Source organism: Cetorhinus maximus, chromosome 6 (genome assembly GCF_964194155.1).
Source record: "Cetorhinus maximus chromosome 6, sCetMax3.hap1.1, whole genome shotgun sequence".
NCBI classification, from domain to species: Eukaryota; Metazoa; Chordata; class Chondrichthyes; order Lamniformes; family Cetorhinidae; genus Cetorhinus; species Cetorhinus maximus.
The window spans coordinates 51,230,893-51,250,174 of NC_135884.1; the positions used below are offsets into that span (position 1 = coordinate 51,230,893).

General features: G+C 41.4%; 1 protein-coding gene across 2 annotated transcripts in view; it reads right to left on the reverse strand.

The window, feature by feature from the left end:
• Positions 1-19,282, reverse strand: part of shq1 (SHQ1, H/ACA ribonucleoprotein assembly factor) — a 124,225-nt gene that overhangs the window by 88,213 nt on the left and 16,730 nt on the right. For both annotated transcript variants that reach the window (XM_078543724.1, XM_078543723.1), the window contains 4 exons: positions 18,969-19,148; positions 18,676-18,740; positions 11,429-11,551; positions 8,974-9,128 (listed from right to left, as the gene is read on the reverse strand). In XM_078543724.1, the coding sequence (XP_078399850.1) occupies positions 8,974-9,128; positions 11,429-11,551; positions 18,676-18,740; positions 18,969-19,111 (486 nt within the window). In that variant the 5' untranslated portion in view covers positions 19,112-19,148. The remainder of the gene's footprint in view (positions 1-8,973; positions 9,129-11,428; positions 11,552-18,675; positions 18,741-18,968; positions 19,149-19,282) is intronic.

The window sequence follows — 19,282 nt, forward strand, 5'->3', positions numbered from 1 at the left end:
AAGGCTCTTCCGACAGCACCTTTCAAACCCATGACCACTACCATCTAGGAGGACAAGGGCAGCAGACACATGGGAACACCACCACCTACAAGTTCCCCCTCCAAGTCACTCACCATCCTGACTTGGAAATATATCACCATTCCTTCACTGTCGCTGGGTCAAAATCCTGGAGCACCCTCCCTGACAGCACTGTGGGTGTACCTACACATGTACGGCAGCGGTTCAAGAAGGCAGCTCACCACCACCTTCTCAAGGTCAATTAGGAATGGGCAATAAATGCTGGCCTCGCCAGCAATGCCCACATCCCATGAATGAATAGAAAAAAGTCCTCAGCTGTGCCTTCTCATGGGAACACACGGAAACTGAGTCCCTTGCAGCCCCAGGCTAAAGCTTCAAAGGAACTCGGAGGAGATTTGGCCTCCAGACTTGCAGTGTGAAGGTCCACTGGCATGTTGGCATGCCCTGGCACTTGTGAACTAAACTCCCAGCTATGGGCGGGCAGTTTCACTACCTCATGGATACCATGGGAGAGCTGAAGGTCAAAGAACCCTGACAAAAAATCTGGAGATCACAAAGGTGTACTGATGTCTAAATATGTCATCTTTCCAGAAACTCCTGCAACCAAGTTGGTGCCAAACATAGTATTTGGTTTTGTAAGGTGTTGGGCATAGGTTATTACGTCTTATTAAGGTATTCGTAGTCTTAGGTAGTTCAACAATAAATATTTATTAACTACTAGAAATTATATACATCGATACAGTAAAGGTCGAAGCTAGCTGCTGTCTCCATGCTTGCTCCTACACATGGCTCTGTCCAACACCTACCCTCAGTGCAGTCATGTGTTCTCTTACATCAACGCATGGGTGGTACTGTACTCAGTCCCAGTTAACCCCTTATGTCACAATCCCTTATACTACACTTTACATTCCTTTGGACTCCTTCTACATCGCCAACCCCAACCAGGAAGGTCTGAGGGCTCTCCGCTTCTGTATTGAACAGAAGACCAACCAGCCCCAACCACCACTTTCTGTGGGAGAGTTCACCCTTCTCCCACAGGCTGAACTTGTTAAGGGAGAGGTTGTTCATTGTGAGAACTCCATTCACTTCCTCCAAATAAAACATGTTGCAATGGGTATCCATGTGGCTCCTAGCTATGCCTGCCTTTTCATGGGATATGTAGTACATTCCTTGTTTTAGTCCTACTCAGACCCCCTCCTCAACTTCTCTGTCTCCATATCTGGGGATAAACTAACATCCATGACAAGCCCACTGATTCCCACAGCTACAACAACAACAAAAATTCTCTCAGCCAACTTGACGACATTTCTTCCTACACCAATTCCTATCAGGGCTTGTTCCATTCTCTGTTCCTCAGCGGGATTTGCATTTGCTCAGAGGTTGCAGTCTTCCATACCAGCATTTCAACATGTCTTCCTTTTTCCTCAATCAAGGATTTCCCCCCGCTGTGTTTTTTTAAAATTCATTCACAGGATTTGGGCTTCGCTGGCTGGGCCAGCACTTATTCCCCATCCCTAGTTGCCCTTGAGAAGGTGGTGGAGAGCTGCCTTCTTGAACTGCTGCAGTCCATGTGGTGTAGGTACACCCACAGTGCTATTAGGAAGGGAGTTCCAGGATTTTGACCCAGCAACAGTGAAGGAACGGCAATATATTTCCAAGTCAGGATGGTGAGTGACTTGGAGGGGAGCTTCCAAGCTAGTGGTGTTCTCATCTATCTGCTGCCCTTGTCCCTCTAGGTGGTAGCGGTCATGGGTTTGGATGGTGCTGTCGAAGCAGCCTTGGTGAATTCCTGCAGTGCATCTTGTAGATAGTACACACTGCTGCACCTGTGCATCGGTGGTGGAGGGAGTGAATGTTTGTGGATATGGTGCCAATTAAGCAGGCTGCTTTGTCCTGGGTGGTGTCAAGCTTCTTGACTGGTGTGCAAGCTGCACTTATCCAGGCAAGTGGACTTGTGCCTTGTAGATGGAATCAAGAGGTGGGTTACTTGTCGCATGATTCCTAGCCTCTGACCTGCTCTGGTAGCCACAGTATTTATATGGCTAGTCCAGTTCAGTTTCTGGTCAATGGTAACCTCCAGGATGTTGATAGTGGGGGTTTCAGTGATGGTAATGCCATTGAACGTCAAAGGGCGATGGTTAGATTCTCTCTTGTTGGAGATGGTCATTGCCTGGCACTTGTGTGGCGTGACTGTTACTTGCCATTTGTTAACCAAAGCCTGGGTATTGTCCAGGTCTTGCTGCATTTGGACATGGACTGCTTCAGTATCTGAGTCGTCGCTAATGGTGCTGAACATTGTGCAATCATCAGGGAAGATCCCCACTTCTGACCTTATGATGGAAGGAAGGTCATTGATGAAGCAGCTGAAGATGGTTGGGCCTAGGACACTATCCTGAGGAACTCTTGCAGTGATGTCCTGGAGCTGAGATGACTGACCTCCAACAATCACAACCATTTTCCTTTCTGCTAGGTGTGACCCTAACCAGCAGAGAGTTTTCCCTGATTCCCATCGATTCCCCTGGCTCCAGTTTTGCTAAGGCCCCTTGATGCCACACTCGCTTGACAGGGCTCTCGATTGTGTTCGCCCCATTTCCCACACTTCTGCTGTCAGCCTTCCCCCTCCCACTCGCAATAGGGTTCCCCTTGTCCTCAGATTCCATCCCACCAGCCTCCATTTACAATAGATGATCCTCCACCCTTTCTGCCGCCTCCAAACACATCTTTCCCTCCCTTCCACTTCAAGTATTCCAAATGGGCCATCCCCCCCACGACACCCTGGTCCTCCTCCATCACTCCCAACACCCACTCCCCTTCCCACAGCATCTTCCTATTCAATCAGGAGGTGCCTTTTTATCTTCTTTCTCCTCACTATCCAGAACACCAAACACTCCTCCCAGGTGAAACAGCAATTTACGTATACTTCTTTCAATTTAATATATTGCATTTGCTGTTCACAATGTGGTCAACTCTATAGTGGGGTGACCAAACATAGATTGGGAGACTGCTTTGCAGATCAGCCCCATTCAATCCGCAAACATGACCGCCATGTTTCCTGTCAGCTGTCATTTTAATTCTTCACCAATTCCCACTTGGACTCCTGCCTCCTGCACTGTTCCATTGAAGCTCAACATTAATTCAAGTAACAGCATCTCGTCTTTCGACTTGGCAATTTACAGCCTTCCGGACACAACACCGAGTTCAATAATTTCACATCATAACCTCAGTCCATTTTTTTTTTTTTTTTTTGCAGACAACAGCTGTTGGTAATAATTCTGCTATTCCCAGGTACAGCTTCTCCAAAACCATTTGTTGTTTTTTCCACTTGTCCCCTTACCATCTCCTTTTGCTTTGTGTTATGATCCAGTTAGGGACTGTTAACATTTGAAAAGCAATCCGAACACACCACTTTAACCGACAGATTGTGAGGGTCCTTGAGAGGGTGCAGAGGAGCTTTACTGGAATTGTTCCAGAGATAAGGGATTTTAACTAGAAGATTAGGTTGGAGAAGCTGTGATTGTTCTCCTTGGAGTAAAGAAGATTGAGGGGTGATTTGATCAAGGTTTACAAGATTATAATGGGTTTATATAAAGTAAGCAAAGAAAAACTGTTCTCATTAGCTAATATTACAATGACATGGGGATGCAGATTTAAGGTTTTGGGCAAGTGATGCAAGGAGGGTGTGAGTGAATGAAATGACTTAGAACTCTCTGCCCATAAAGAGGACATGATGAATAATTTCAGAAGGAAATTGGATGAGCACTTGCACAAAGTAAACTTCCAGGGCTGTGGGATAGAACAAGGGAATGAGACTGATTAGATTACTCCACAGTGAGCCAGCATGGACTCAATGGGCCGAATGGCCTCCATACAGACAGACGTGATTCTATGACTACAAGATTTCACCTTTTTCTAAACAAATTTTGTTGTGTATATAAGATTAACCAAACCAAATACTATTAACTTAACAATATGATTTATAACTACATATGTCATGCACTTAGGTTTACTTCTTACTTCCACCAAGAATTCTCTTATAAAACAAATCAGTCTTGAAGTTACTTACTTCTGTAGGGATCACCCATAAGTTTGCCACAGCCCTCTGGAGAATTCTTCTCAGCTCCAGCTATTCTCAGGTAAAACTTTAATTCACCATCCCTTGATTATGGATGCCCCAGTCCCTTGTTCTGATTACTTTTTCAATATTTCCAAGCTAATCTGCTGGTTACTTTTGTTCGTAATAAGACACTGAGGCCCATTGTAGAATGTTCCACTAGCTTCAAACCAGGCAATCTTCCAGCTTCTGTTCACTCACAAAATTGAAACTGAGATTAAGCTTCACTCGCCTTCCATGCAATCAATGAAGAATTTAGGGTTTAACTGCCACTGATTTTGGTTAACTTCTCTGTGAGCTGCAAACTACACAAGGTCCAAACTGCAACAAAAAGCCTCTTCAAGCAAATTCAAATAAATTAAAACCAGAGAGCCTTCTAAGTTCCACCCATCTCCATGACAACATAGCCTGCCCTGGGCTGTCCTCAAACTGACCTTTGATTAATTATCCCTCAATTATAATTTCTTCTCTGATTTGTAGAAGTAAATGGATTTTGCAACCTTTCCTAGTTCACTGAATGTTTCTGAAGTAATTTAGCTCTATCTCCCAAAACAAAACATCTCTCTGGACTGCTACTGTTCTGGCAAGCATTGCAGACATCACAGCTCTTTAGCTAAGTAAGCCCACTGGCTGTACTGCAGCTCTACCTTTCCAGCTGTTAACCTCTAAGTCAATATGGCCCAACCTTTTTAAATGTAATAGGCACCAAGCTTGTTTTAATTGCATTTATCCCATTTTTACAGTTAAACTTTGATTTCTAAAACTAAAAATTATATAAAATACATGAGCCATGAACTAGAAATTCGCAACACTTGCAACATCATTGCCTTTGTTATTTTATCTCTCCTGTCTTCCAACCTAACACAGATCTTCACTGTTGGGGTTGCCTTAGCTTGTGTTGCTGAAACCTTCATCCATGCTTTTGCTACCTCAGGACTTGACTATTCCAATGGACCCCTGGCTGGATTCCCATATTTTACACTCTGCAAACTTGAGTGTCATCTAAAACTCCGTGTCTTAACTCATGCCAAGTCCCGTTCACCATCACTCTGTGCTCACTGACCTACACTGACCGTCAGTTAAGCAAAGTCTGACTTTAAAATCTTATTCTTCCTTTCAAATCCCCCCACAGCCTCGACCACCAACCCCACAACCTTCTGAGATATCAGGACTCATCTAATTCTGGCCTCTTGAGCATCCCCGATTTCAATTGCTCCACCACTGGTGATCGTGCCTTCAACTGCCTAGGCCCCAAGCTCTGGAATATCCTCGCAACACCTCCCTGCCTCTCCAACTCGCTTTCCTCCTTAAAACCTTTGTCTTTGACCAAGCTTGTGGTCATCTGACCAATTATCTCCTTATGTGGCTTGGTGTCAAATTGTGTTCCATAATTCTCCTGTGAAGCGCCTTGGGACATTTCAATACATTAAAGACACTCTAAGTTGTTGCTGTTAGACCAGTTTGTGGAATAATCACTGCTCACAAATCACTTCAAACAGAGACTACTCCTGCACTAATCAAGTCAGGATTTTCCCATCCATTTTGAGGACACATTAATAGAATCCAAGCTGGTTGGCGAAGCCAAAGCCAAGACACACAGAGCTTTTCTTTACTGAGAGAGTTTAACGACTTGTTTATACCTCTCCTTCCAACTCCCAGTGTCACAGCTGTCCCCTATTTATATGTGGTCAAAGTACTTAATTAAACAATGCCCTTTACCCTGTGTATCTTAACAATGTATTAACATACTACTAACAGGACAGGTGGTGACTTCTTGTACTCAAAAACGAGGGTAAAAGAGAAAGAAAGCAGTAGCCGTTTTTACGATCAGGTCTAATGGTGAATGACTAAACAGCAAAGAAGTCGAAGAAACAGCCCCGCAAAAGGCCAGTTAGATCCAAGGAGAGAGCCTGGCTTACACAAAGGAAATATCACTCACTCAAGTTCAGTATCCAGAAGGCTGTTCTGCAACCCATCTTCCTCCACTAATTATCCTCCATTGCACAGTCCTGGTACAATTTTAATACCTGTAGCAATGGACCCAAAATGTCCCATGTAACTGTTTTTTGTCAGACACCTACAAGATGCCCCAGGATCAATCCTCAGACCCTACTTCACATTTACATTCTGCCACACAGCAGCTTTACCCATAAGTACAACATCAGCTTCCATATGTATATCAACAAGTTCATCTCTCTACTCCTTCCCTCATCTCCAACACTGCTGTTGTGTTGTTCTGTCAGCTAAAAATTGTTGAGAATGAACCATCTTGTAAAAATGCAAGTTTGTTTTGTTCGGTTCTCACGAGCAACTCTTCAATTTAGCTCAGCTTGCAACCCGTTCCTGGTCTGCTGACTGACTCAGGTGCCACATATTCTGAGTGTCTTCCTTGACCCCCAGCTGTAATTCAAACCCCAACACACGGTCCCGCTCCTAGATTGAATATTACCATTTTCAAAAGACCTCTCACCCGCCTTTGTCATTCTAATGCTTTCCACCTCATCTGCCTCCTGTACAATATCTTATGCAAACCGCAACTCATCCAGAATTCTGCTACTGGCCTTCTATTCCAAACTAAGTCCATCTCACCCTAATTACTTACCTACCTTAGAGGGAAGCAGTGGCGTAGTGGTAATTTCACTGGGCTAGTAATCCTGAGTCCCAGGCTAATACTCTGGGGCACAGGATCAAATCCCACCATGGCAGGCAGTGGAATTTAAATTCAATTAATAAATCTGGAATTAAAAGCTAGTCTCAGTCAGTAATGGTACCCTTGAAAAAATATGCCTTTCTTACCTGGTCTTACACATAACACCAGACACATAGCAATGTGGATGACTCTTAAATGCTCTCTGAAATGGCCGAGCAAGCCAGTTGTATCAAACTGCTATGAAGTCTAAAAGGAACAAAATCAGATAGACACCAGGCATCGACCTAGTTCTAACAGCACTAACATTACACAGACAGCAATGGTTCAAGGCGGCGATTCACCACCAGCTTCTCAAGGGCAATTATGGATGGGCAATAAATGCTGGCAACACCCACATCCCATGAACAAATTAAAAAAAAATGATCTCTACCAGCTTCTCATTCCCCAGCACATTATTAAATTATCATTCACATATAAAAAACCTACCTCGGTTTGGCTCCTCCCCACCTGTACAACCTCTGCAAAATGTTGTGTCCCAATTCACATCTTTCAGAGTCCAGACGACTGTGCATCCACCAACTCCTAGATCAATGGCACAGCCACAGTTCTGCATTCTGGAATGCTTGTCCTCAACTAGTTAGCTGTTGACATTTTATTTCTGACCTTCTAAAACCTCAAAAACTAAATTCTATGTGATCCCTCCTACCGTTACGTCCTCCATCTTTCCCCCTATTTTCTGCTCAGTGTCTACGTGCTGGCCCTCTTGTGTTGCACACTGGGGACATTTTGTTCCATTGAAGGCACAAGATAAAATGCAAGTTGTTGTTGTTTTAAAGCCACCTGCATGTTGGCTCCCCCAGGTGGTGCTCTGTGGATATTGGTGCTACAAAGTCTATCACATACATCAACTTGATTTATATCTAGTTCATAAGTACATACATAAACGCCTCATACACATACCATTTTTGAGATTTGCGTGCATTTTTTCATCTGAGAGACAAAAATAGAAGGGGCAGGGGTGCATGCGAGGCAAAGACACATAGGAGCAGCAGGCTGCTGTTAAAGAATACAAGTCACAGTAATGCATCTGTGTTCCAGATTAGTAACACAGATTAGTATTAGTATTTAAAACTATTTTAACTGCTCCAAGGTTTGATTTTTTTTACCCCAACCAGAAATGTAAAATTCTCAGAATGGTAGCAATTTTTCAAAATATAATTTGAATTCTGACAATTTAAAGAATACTCAGTCTACAAGGCATCTTCAATGGTTAAAAAGCCAATGAAGGTGTAACTTGCTTATTTTTCCGTATTGAAAAAATTCACACTAACCTTCAAATTGCTGTTTTTTTGAACATTGTCTCTCCTCCTCTCTTCCTCCTCTATCTCACTCCCTCTTTCCTACACTCCTTTTCAGCTTCTCCCCCTGCGCTGCCCTCTCTTCCTCCTTTTCTCTGCTTCACAGGCACAAGTAATTAGCGCCAATCTTTTTAACCATCAACAAATGCAGATGGAGGGAATTAGTTGGCTTCAGGAATTCAATGAGTATTTTACTGAAAAGTAATCATTACCATGAACAAAGACGCTCTCTCAGCCTGCTGCACAACTGTCAGCTCAAGACATTTTTAAAATTCAACTACCAAAGCTATAACAAGTACATAATTTGTACATTCTTATTTCTCAAATTGACACAATCACCTCAAATACCCAAAATGAATAACATTTCACTGAAACTAAGTGTTTATTAAAATTCTTTGAAAAAAGATACTGAGTTGAACAGAAACGAAGAATGTTATAGCTAAAGATGCATCTTAAAACATTAGGTACACTGCACAATACAATATTTGCTCATTTATTTTACATATGTACATAAATTAGTTAGATTTATAAAGGTTCAACATTAAGGTACAAAATCTAACAATTAATCAATTTGTAAATACTACTTAAACATTTAAAGTGCTTTAACATTCAATATAATTCTGCTTTTATGACATTGAGGATAATAACCCTCTATGGATTGTGAAAGAGTGTGTCGATCAATGGGATCCGGTTTTTAATACGCTTCCCTCTAATTTCAGTCTCCTTAGACTAAAACCATAGATTTTTCCTTGTAGTGGCAGCAACACAGTGAAAGTGGAGTGACCGTTCAACACTATCGGTTATACAGTACAAATGATAGCACACTAAAAACTTGCCTGCAATCTTTTGAAGACTCCTGATCTCAGGTTTCCAAAGCCATAGAAACAGCTTGAGTTTATAACATTTCCTTCCAGTTCCACATAGGGAGTTTGCTCAATTTCCCAGTCAAATTCTTCCTGATCTTCCTCCTCTTCAGCATTGATGGAGTGCTCTGCAAAAGAAATTGCAAGAGTATTTCATCCATTCTGCTCTGAAAGGTTGAACAAAGGTGGGGAACAGTTGTAACGTTATAAAGAGGCAACGGCAACTCAGCAACCGCCATTGTTTATTAACATATTCACAGAGAGCATATTTCAACTTGCCCAAAACGTTAGCAAATGGTCTGAGTTCAGGTACAGAGTATGCATGTCCATTTACAATTTCAGTGAGACTATGTGATTTGTAAATTCAAACATTTGCCCCAAATTCACCTTCCATCTGGAGTATTCATTCAGCTTTTTGGACAAGGTACAGCACAGATTCCGCAGATACCAGGGATTAAAGGGTTAGATTATGAGGACAACTTGCGTTAAATTGGTTTGTATTCCCTTGAGTTTAGAAGTATTTAAAATGCTAAAGGCATTTGATAGGGGTACAGAGAAACTATTTCTTCTGTTGGGGAATCCAGAACAAGGAATATCACCTTAAAGGTACAGCCAGGTCATATAAGAATTAAATTAGGAAACATTTTCTTTAAGTACAAAATAAATCTTTCACTCGAAGGCTCTGGATATTGGATCAATTGAAATTTTTTTTAGACACCACCAACAGACTTTCATTATGTAAGGAAAGCAAGGGATAAGAAGCAACTGGGAATTAAATGGAGTTGAGGTTCTGATCAACCACGATCTAATGGAATTGTGGAACTAACTCGAGGGGCTGAATTGCTCGCTTCCTGTTCACAAAATTGACACTGTGAACAATTTGAGGCAGCTTTGTATTAACAGTCAGAACTTTGAAAGTGCACTATTAATTCAGTAACTAATTTCTTTATTCATTCACGGGATGTGGGCTTCGCTGGCTAGGCCAGCATTTATTGCCTATCCCTAGTTGCCCTTGAGAAGGTGGTGGTGAGCTGCCTTCTTGAGCCGCTGCAGTCCATGTGGTGTAGGTACACCCACAGCACTGTTAGGGAGTTCCAGGATTGTGGCCCAGCTACAGTTAAGGAACGGCGATAATTTCCCAAGTCAGGATGTTGAATGACTTGGAGGGGAACTTCCAGGTGGTGGTATTCCCATCTATCTGCTGCGCTTGTCCTTCTAGGTGGTAGCGGTCATGGGTTTGGAAGGTGCTGTCAAAGCAGCCTTGGTGAATTCCGCCAGTGCATCTTGTAGATGGCATACACTGCTGCTACTGTGCGTCGGTGGTGGAGGGAGTGAATGTTTGTGGATGGGGTGCCAATCAAGCGGGCTGCTTTGTCCTGGATGCTGTCAAACTTCTGGAGTGTTGTTGGAGCTGCACTCATCCAGGCAAGTGAAGAGTATATCATCACACTCCTGACTTGTGCCTTGTAGATGGTGGAAAGGCTAAAATAACTAAAATAGATAATTCTCATATTATACATAGAACATTTAACCCCGAGTATGCTAACAACATTAAAATGGTTCCTTCAATAATTGTGTGATGACTCTGGCGAAGATTGAATTTTATTTTGGTTTCCTCTATTATGTGGTCGCTAACTTTGTGAAATAACCTTGCAACTCCAACAGCAAAAGAGTCTTAATAACCAGGGTTAAATTCCAAACTGTAAAGAGTTTTTAACAACTGAGACCCAAGTACTCAAGTGTACTCTCCTTTTAAGAAGACGGTGACAGTTACACAACTCAATTCGTAATGTTATTTTTCTTCCTTTCATTGCTAATTGTGATGCTGCTAATGGTGTTCAGTTGAGGGGCTGAGCTGGTACAAATCAGGGAAAGATCAACCAAGCCAAGTTAAATTCACTGAAACCAAGTTTGAGTCTGCTAGGAGGAGTGTTAATCCAGCACTGGAGATTTGTATGCATCTACTGCCATTGCTGCCAGTATAATTTCGAATTCCAATGGGACTTCTGATACCATTAGCTAATTTTAAATATAATTGAATGAATCATCACAAATTCAATAATTACATTGGCACAATCACAAACTATTTTCTATGATTCCTCTTGGTTCCATCATTCCAGTTGATCTCAGGGAAGAAAGGACCAACTGAGTTAGTATGAGATGTCACACAGCAGCTAACAAAAATGTCAAGAGAAACAATCAATATTTTTACCTATTGACAATCTCCCAAGCAAATCCCTTTGCAATAATGCTTCAGAGGCTGGGCAAGGGCACTTCAATAACTATCCACCACCCCTAACCAATCAGCAACATTATTGGATTTTATCATTCAGATGCTCAGACAGCTTTTATAATGGTTTGATTTAAGGAAGCAATTGGGGAGGGAGGGGGCAAGTGAAGGCACACTTCAGACTGCAAAAAAACATACCTATCTCTTCCAGCAGTGGCTTTGCAGATCTTGAACCCTTTGGTGCCAAAAGCGCAGTCAGCATATTCAGCCCCTCAAAGTATTCTTCAGGGGTCTCTTTTGGAACCTTTATGGTAAAGATTCCTATAAACAAAAACACACAGAAGTTAACAGGAATAAGGGATGGTAGTTTTTGGCATCAAACAGTGCAATGAAATTCATTCGTATAATGGCAATCGAGACATTCCATTTACCACCATTGCCTCAGTGTAGAAACGTAGAAAATAGGAGTAAGTCATTCGGCCCTTCAAGCCTGCTCTGCCATTCAATATGATCATAGCTGATCCTCTATCTCAACGCTATACTCCTGCTCTCTGGCCACATCCCTTGATGCCTTTAGAGTCTAGAAATCTATTTCCTTCTTAAATATATTCAGTGACTTGACCTCCACAGCCCTCTGTGGTAGAGAATTCCATAGGTTCACCACCCTCTGAGTGAAGAAGTTTCTCCTCATCTCAGTCCGAATGATCCACCCCGTGTCCTCAGAATGTGACCCCTTGTTCTAGACCACCTCCCCCAAACCAGAGGAAACATCATCCCTGCATCCAGTCTGTCCAGGCCTGTCAGAATTTCATACATTTCAGTGAGACCCCCTCTCATTCTTTTAACTCCAGTGAATACAATGTCGACCCAATCTTTCCTCATATGACAATCCTTCCATCCCAGGAACCAGTCTGGTGAACCTTCACTGCTCTCCCTCTATGGCAAGTATATCCTTTCTTAGCTAAGGAGACCAAAACTGCAAATAATACTCCAGGTGTGGTCTCACCAAGGCCCGGTACAGCTGCAGTAAGACATCCTTGCTCCCGCACTCAAGTCCTCTCGCAATGAAGGCCAACATACCATTTGCCTTCCTAACTGCTTGCTGCACCTGCACGCCTGTTTTCCATGGTTGGTGTACAAGGACACCCAGGTCCCTTTGTAAATCAACATTTCCCAATCTATCACCATTTAAATAATACTCTGCCATTCTGTTTTTCCTACCAAACTGGATGCCTTCACACTTATCCATGTTATACTGCATCTGCCATGTGTTTGCCCACCCACACAACCTGTAAATCGCCTTGAAGCCTCTTTACATCCTCCTCGCCACTCACATTCCCGCCTAGCTTTGTTTTATCAGCAAACTTGGAAATATTACATTTGATTCCCTCATCTAAATCATTGATATATATTGTGAATAGCTAGGGCCCAAGCACTGATCCCTGCGGTACCTCACTAGCCACTGCCTGTCACTCCAAAAAAGACCCATTTATTCCTACTCTGTTTCCTGTCTGGTAACCAATTCTCAATCCAAGCCAATATATTATCCCCAATCCCATGTGCTTTAATTTTGCACACTAACCTTTTATGTGGGATTTTATCAAAAGCTTTCTGAAAATCCAAATACGCCACATCCACTGGTTCTCCCTATCTATTCTGCTAGTTACGTCCTCAAAAATCTCCAGCAGGTTTGTCAAACATGATTTTCCTTTCATAAATCCATGTTGACTTTGTCTAATCATGTTGATATTTTCTCAGTGTCCTGTTAACACATATTTTATAATTGACTCTAGCATTTTCCCTACTACTGACGTTAGGCTAACCGGTCTGTAATTCCTGTTTTCTCCCCTCCTTCCTTTTTTAAATAGTGGGGTTACATTTTCCACCCTCCAATCTGCCGGGACTATTCCAGAATCTACAAAATTTTGGACAATGACAACCAACGCATCCACTATTTCTATGGCCACCTCCTTTAGTGGCCTAAGATGTGGATTAACAGGCCCTGGGGATTTATTGGCTTCAGTCCTATTAATTTCTCCAACACTATTCTTTTTTACTAACGCTAATTTCCTTCAATTCCTCGTTCTCACGAGACTCTTGGTTCCCCAGCATATCTTCCGCATTGAGTCAGTTCTTCCTTTAATCAGGCTTTTAAGTCTCCATCACTTCAAATACTGGAGAATATTTTGGAGTATATTTGAAGACAATAGCACTGCAAATATGGTAGGCGTTTAATGCGGCTAAGTGACTTAAGGTATTTCAGTATTAATTGATGAGTGTAGGCTACACTAATCATACAAAGAGAATGAAGACATACGTTCCATTACAAAAGATGTTGCATCTGGTAAAGAAGTTATAGAGTAGCTGGGAACCTTACAGAAGCGCTAGAAAAACTGTAACAACCCTAATTAGCTATTCCAACATCATTCCTGGGTGTCTGTGGCGCCACCTTAAAGCAGATCCATTATTGTCTTATAAAACACTATACACAAGAAACACAAAGGACCTGAACTTCCTTCACCAATTCAGCTGCGTTTTTGAATCCATTTTAATAACTTTATCATCTCTCTTCCCCATGTCTATTTAAAATTATTTTTAATCTTCCATTAAAATCAAATTACAATCACATCGGTTTGGTCACTACCTAATTAGCAACTCCATTTGAACCATCTAGAGAACCATTAGATCCCTAAATATCACTAAATAGCGACATATTGCTTTATTCAAATCTAGAAAGTTCTTAGGGAGTTGCAAAGGAGTAAAATAAATATTTGTGACTCATATTTGTGGACATACCTTGATCTAATATGTGTTAAAAAATGTTGATATTGAGCTAGACTCAGTTCTGAAAGAGTTAAATTGATTGACGGCAGGGTTGAGGGACACAGATTACAATTCAAAAAGGCATCCAGACCACAATGCATGGAGAAAATGGATGACAGTTCAACGTTCCAACAATGAGTAACAACATACGCTTATGTAGTGCCTTTAACATAGCAAAACATCCCAAGGCACTTTAATGAGAGTATTATCAATAAAAAAATAATTTGACACCAAGCCAAGGGAGATAATACGTCACTGACAGATAATCAAAAGCTTGGTCAAAGAGGTAAGTTTAGATGAACATCTTCAAGGAAATGAGGGAGCTAGAGAGACAGAAAGGCTTAGGGAGGGAATTCCAAACATTACAGTCAAGGCAGCTGAAAGCATGGCCGTCAATGATGGAGAGATTAAAAATTGGGGGCACACAAGATTTTAGAAGTGGAGGAGTGCAGTGATCAAAGATTTGGACGGCTGGAAGAGGTTACTGAGATAGTGAGAGGCAAGGGCATGAAGAGATTTGATATCCATGATGAGGACTTTAAAATCAAGATGTTCTCAGTCCAGAAGCCTGTGTAGGCCACAAGCACAGGGGTGATACGTGAATGGGGCTTGGTGCAAATTAAAATATGGGCAGCACAGTTTTGGGGGAGCACACGTTTATTGAGTGTGAAAGGTGAGGGAACGAGCCAAGAGGGCATTGTTACTTTCGGACTTGGCTATTGCAAAAACATGGATGAGGGTTTCAGCTGCAAATGAGGCAAGGCAAGGTCAGGGTCAGGCTATGTTACAGAGCTGGAGGTAGGCAGTCTTAAAAAAAAATGGGCAAACTGAAAAAAAGGTGATCATTGCTGCAAAACTGCACAATTCATACAAGTGTATCCTGGTGTTGGAGCAGATGTGTGACCAGAAGCTCATCTCAGAGTTAAACACAACACCAAGGTTGCGAACAGTCTGGCTCAGCTTCAGACAGCAGTCAGAATCATTCTAAATTGTTGTTGCTGCAACAATTCAGCTGCGGTCATTGCCAAATTCGGCTGGGTTGGCAATCAATTTTGACTAGAAGATGACCCAGTGAAGTCAAAAGGCAATCCAAACAAGGCTGTGAGGACAGTCAGGATTTCTTAAAAGGGATAGTGTGGGGGCTTGGCTGAGAAGAGGTTAGAAATGCTGGAACAAAAACAAAGATAGCTGGAAAAACTCAGCAGGTCCGACAGCATCTGCGGAGAGGAATACAGTTAACGTTTCGAATCCAGATGACTCTTTCAGATTTCCAGCATCCGCAGTATTTTGCTTTTATCTTAGAAATGCTGGAGTTTGGTTAGAAGACATCTTGTTCAAGTCTACTAAGACGACCCACAGGTGTGAAAAAGCAGGGCACTATTCATTTTTTAATCATTCCAACAACACATTTCTAGAGTACCTTTCAGTCAGTAAAATGCCCAAGGTCCATCAGAGGAGCTTAATAAGACAAAAAAGCGACACTGGGTTAAAAAAGGTGACAATAGCACCAGTGGACAAAGATCTTGGTTTAATAGGTAAGGTTTAAGGTGAAGGTACAAAGCATTTGAGTAACTGATTTTGACCATAACTGCTTCTCTGTGCATTGAGTCCCTGTCAAATAAAGCAGTTTAATGATGCATATAAAACCCGATCTCACATAGCATTTACTCGGTTTGTCTTCAGATTGAATAGCTATACACGCAAAAGGGTGTAGGGGTTGCCAACCCTCTAGGATTATCCTGGAATCAACTCCCATAAAATGTGGGGCCAAGTAACATCACTAGAGCCAAGAATGTATTTAGGATAGACTTGAATCCTTCGCAACAACAATTGTTATTTAAATATTTCAAGCTCCTGACAGGATTAGATGAAGGAGAGTGTTAGGAGGCTCATGTGGAACATAAACAGGTATGGACCAGTCAGTTCAAGAGGTCTCACTCTGCACTGTACGTTCTATGTCACTTTGCTGGCTTTGTCAGCTTAAACAAATCACCCTCATCTGTTCCACTCTGATCATATGCCCCAGAGTTAGGAGAGGTTACAGTTAAAGCATCACATCAGTTTGGTGAAGAAAGAAAGGTGCATTCTCAAATTCAGATGTGGTTCCTGTCCTCCAAGTGAGGACATTCTACACACACCCACAGGCCAGCAAAATCAGTCTCCTTTTTGTTGACTCGGTGTTGAATGAAAGCATTTCTTCAAAAAAGGTCCTCATGTTGCACAACACAGACAAAACTTGAAGTTCACCTTGTATTATGCAGCTTGGGGAAAATTACCCGATTTTCACAGAAAATACAAAAAGAGGACATTCAATCCAATTTCCCTTGATTATTACAAGATAATTACATTCAATGAGGAGTTCAATGCAAAGTGGCTTGCTTAAAAAGGCAAACATAACAAAAGTTTTTTTTAATTGCAAGCTAGTATCACAAGCTGCCCAAAACTGAAAAATATTGCTAACACTCAGCAGGCCAGGCAGCAGTTGTGGAAAAGGGATATGTTCAGATTTAGATATATCAACATTTTGTTTTTCAGTCCTGGTAAGTAATACAGATGGACAGTTTGCAAGAAGCAACTGAAAAAGTGACCAAGAGAAGCGGGGCAGGGGCGGAGGGAAGGAGGCCACATACAGATACAAAGAAAAAGAGTGACCTATGAGTTGATTAGGTGGAGAACAGGAGACGGCTAAATGCCAAAATTGATAAGAGTCGGGCTAAAGGGAGTATGTTTTGTTCAGCGGTATGTCCTCACTATGGCCACAGTAGCATAGTCCTCATGTCACTGGGCTGGTAACTCAGAGGCTTGGACTAATGTGCCGGGGATATGAGTTCATATCCCACCATGACAGCTGCGAAACTTAAATTCAATTCATTAAAATAAGTTGGAATAAAAAGCTAGTCTCATTAATAGTGACAATGAAGCTACTGGTTTCTTGTAAAATAAAAACCCATCTGGTTCACTAATGCCCTTTAGGGTTCTGTTAACCCAGTCTGGTCTACATGTAACTCCACTGCAATGTGACTACTACATTTGTCCACAAAATATCTCAAAAATAATGCATTGGCTGCAAAGCATTTTAAGATCCCTTCATATCGCAACATTTGTTAAATAAATGCAAGCTTTTTTCCCCTTTCATGCTTTGTGTCCAGTATCAATATTGAACTGGGGGCAACAAAATGTATTAACTCTCACGAAGATCACTTATTACATTAGAAACACTACATACATGTGAATTAGAAGAACATCCCATAAAAGGTGCTTGACAAAGGTGTACAGAACAAATTGGAGCCAAAAGGAAACAACATTGAATGAGGTGACAAATACTTAATTGAAAAGGTGAGCACAGTTCCCTTTCTCATGCCAATCTTATGACCATTCAGTGAGGTTATCAAGTTAGTGGTAATAAGTGCCAAATTAGTTTGCATTGTGGGCTTGCACCCACTAGCAGAGTTTAGAGGAATACATTTCACAATTCAAGTCAACACAGAAAGAAAGGACTAGGCACTAATTTGTAAATTTCAAGACTAAAGCACAGAAAAGTAAAGTTGCAGAAGCAGGTGCACTTTTGAGATTGACAGGTACAGAGTTTTGACTGAATGATCCTCAGCATGTACATCCAAGTCATTTTCTTTTAGATGTGCATTCCTAACATTAACTGTCATTTCTCATTTGCTCTTTCGCTCTGCCACCAGCTGTAGGGTATTAATAAGGGCTTCAGGAGAGTATTGCCAACTAAACTGGCCAACAAATTGCTTCTTTCCCCACTGTGCCAGAAGGCATAGGGTGGAGTCATTTCTGTCTGGACTGTTGAAAGGAGACAGTGATAACAATCAGTTCTAGGAACTTAATTCATCGCCTACATCATCAGGCTGCCTAATTTCTTGAAGTTTTATTTAAACATCCCATTTCAGGGCTTGAGCCGCTTTAGTCAATTCGCTGAAGCAAAAACTCCAGTTGCTGAATTGACAGAGGGCAAAATGATCCATTTGGGATATGTCACTGGTGTCAGCATATTATGTCTCTTTGGGAGGATCCGTTCTTTATATGGAAATGCACTGGAAACAATAGATACTAACCTGCTCACAATTGGGTCTGAGCCAGTGTTTCAGGAAAAAATGCACACACCAAACATTGAAGACCCAAACTCCATTCAAATCTCTTTCCTTTGCTAAGTATTTTTAGTTATAGGAGTTTACCTCTGATCATTTTAGCCATCATTACCAAAAAGCCAAGTGGTTCACACCAATACTAAGTGTAAAAGGAGCAAAAAGATGCTTTACCCAAAATAACATGTTCACCTTGGGGACAGAAATACTGTGCACACATAAAATAAATATAGAATAATGAACTGGAAAGAAAACTCTACTAGAGATATAATAAATATGTATACTATCACAGTTAACGTGGCCAAATTATTAATTACATGTGGACAAATTCAATAGCAAAGCTAAAAGATATTTTATGTCACAAAGACACAGATACTTCTGGGCTGATTTTCAAATACTCTCAAACCAGTAATGATAGCATAACAGTCCATCATCATATTTTACATCCTTACAACCAGCTGAAACCATTTTACCAGAGATGAAAGCTAACACAAGCGATATATTTAACATCCCTACCTGCATCAGTATCATATGAAGCCTTTTCTCTGCCATCCTCCACTATCCTTCCTGGAAGAGTTAATCTGTTTTCACAAAGGAGAGCAGATGCTGGAGGTTATAAGGCTAAAAACACTGTGTTAACAACTCATATTTTTTTGAAGTGCCTTTAACGTAATAATACATCCCACATTAGCAAAGTGATAAATGAGCCTGCCAATGTACAGTAACAAAAATTATAGCACGACTAAATTTAGCAGAAGGACTGGACAATTAAAATTATGTACTCCAAATCTCATTGCTGCAGTACTTGCCTTAAGAAGTATGGCTTCGCATAAAATTTGAAGTCCACTCCATCAATATATAGGTCAACTTCATTAACTTTTGCATATGGGACATGGATTGTGATGGTGAGGAAATTAAGCTCTTGACTTAATTCAAAGGCAGGAGTGATCATAATTGCTCCAGATAAATACGAGGTAATTACACAAATCCTGCAAGAAATCACACCATAAATTATGTTGAGAGAAGCATTCACTCACGTTTTGATTAGAAAATCAGTGAAACTTGCCCTAAATTAAAAAGAACTGCCAACACCAACTATAAAGTAGAATAAGTGCGGAGATGT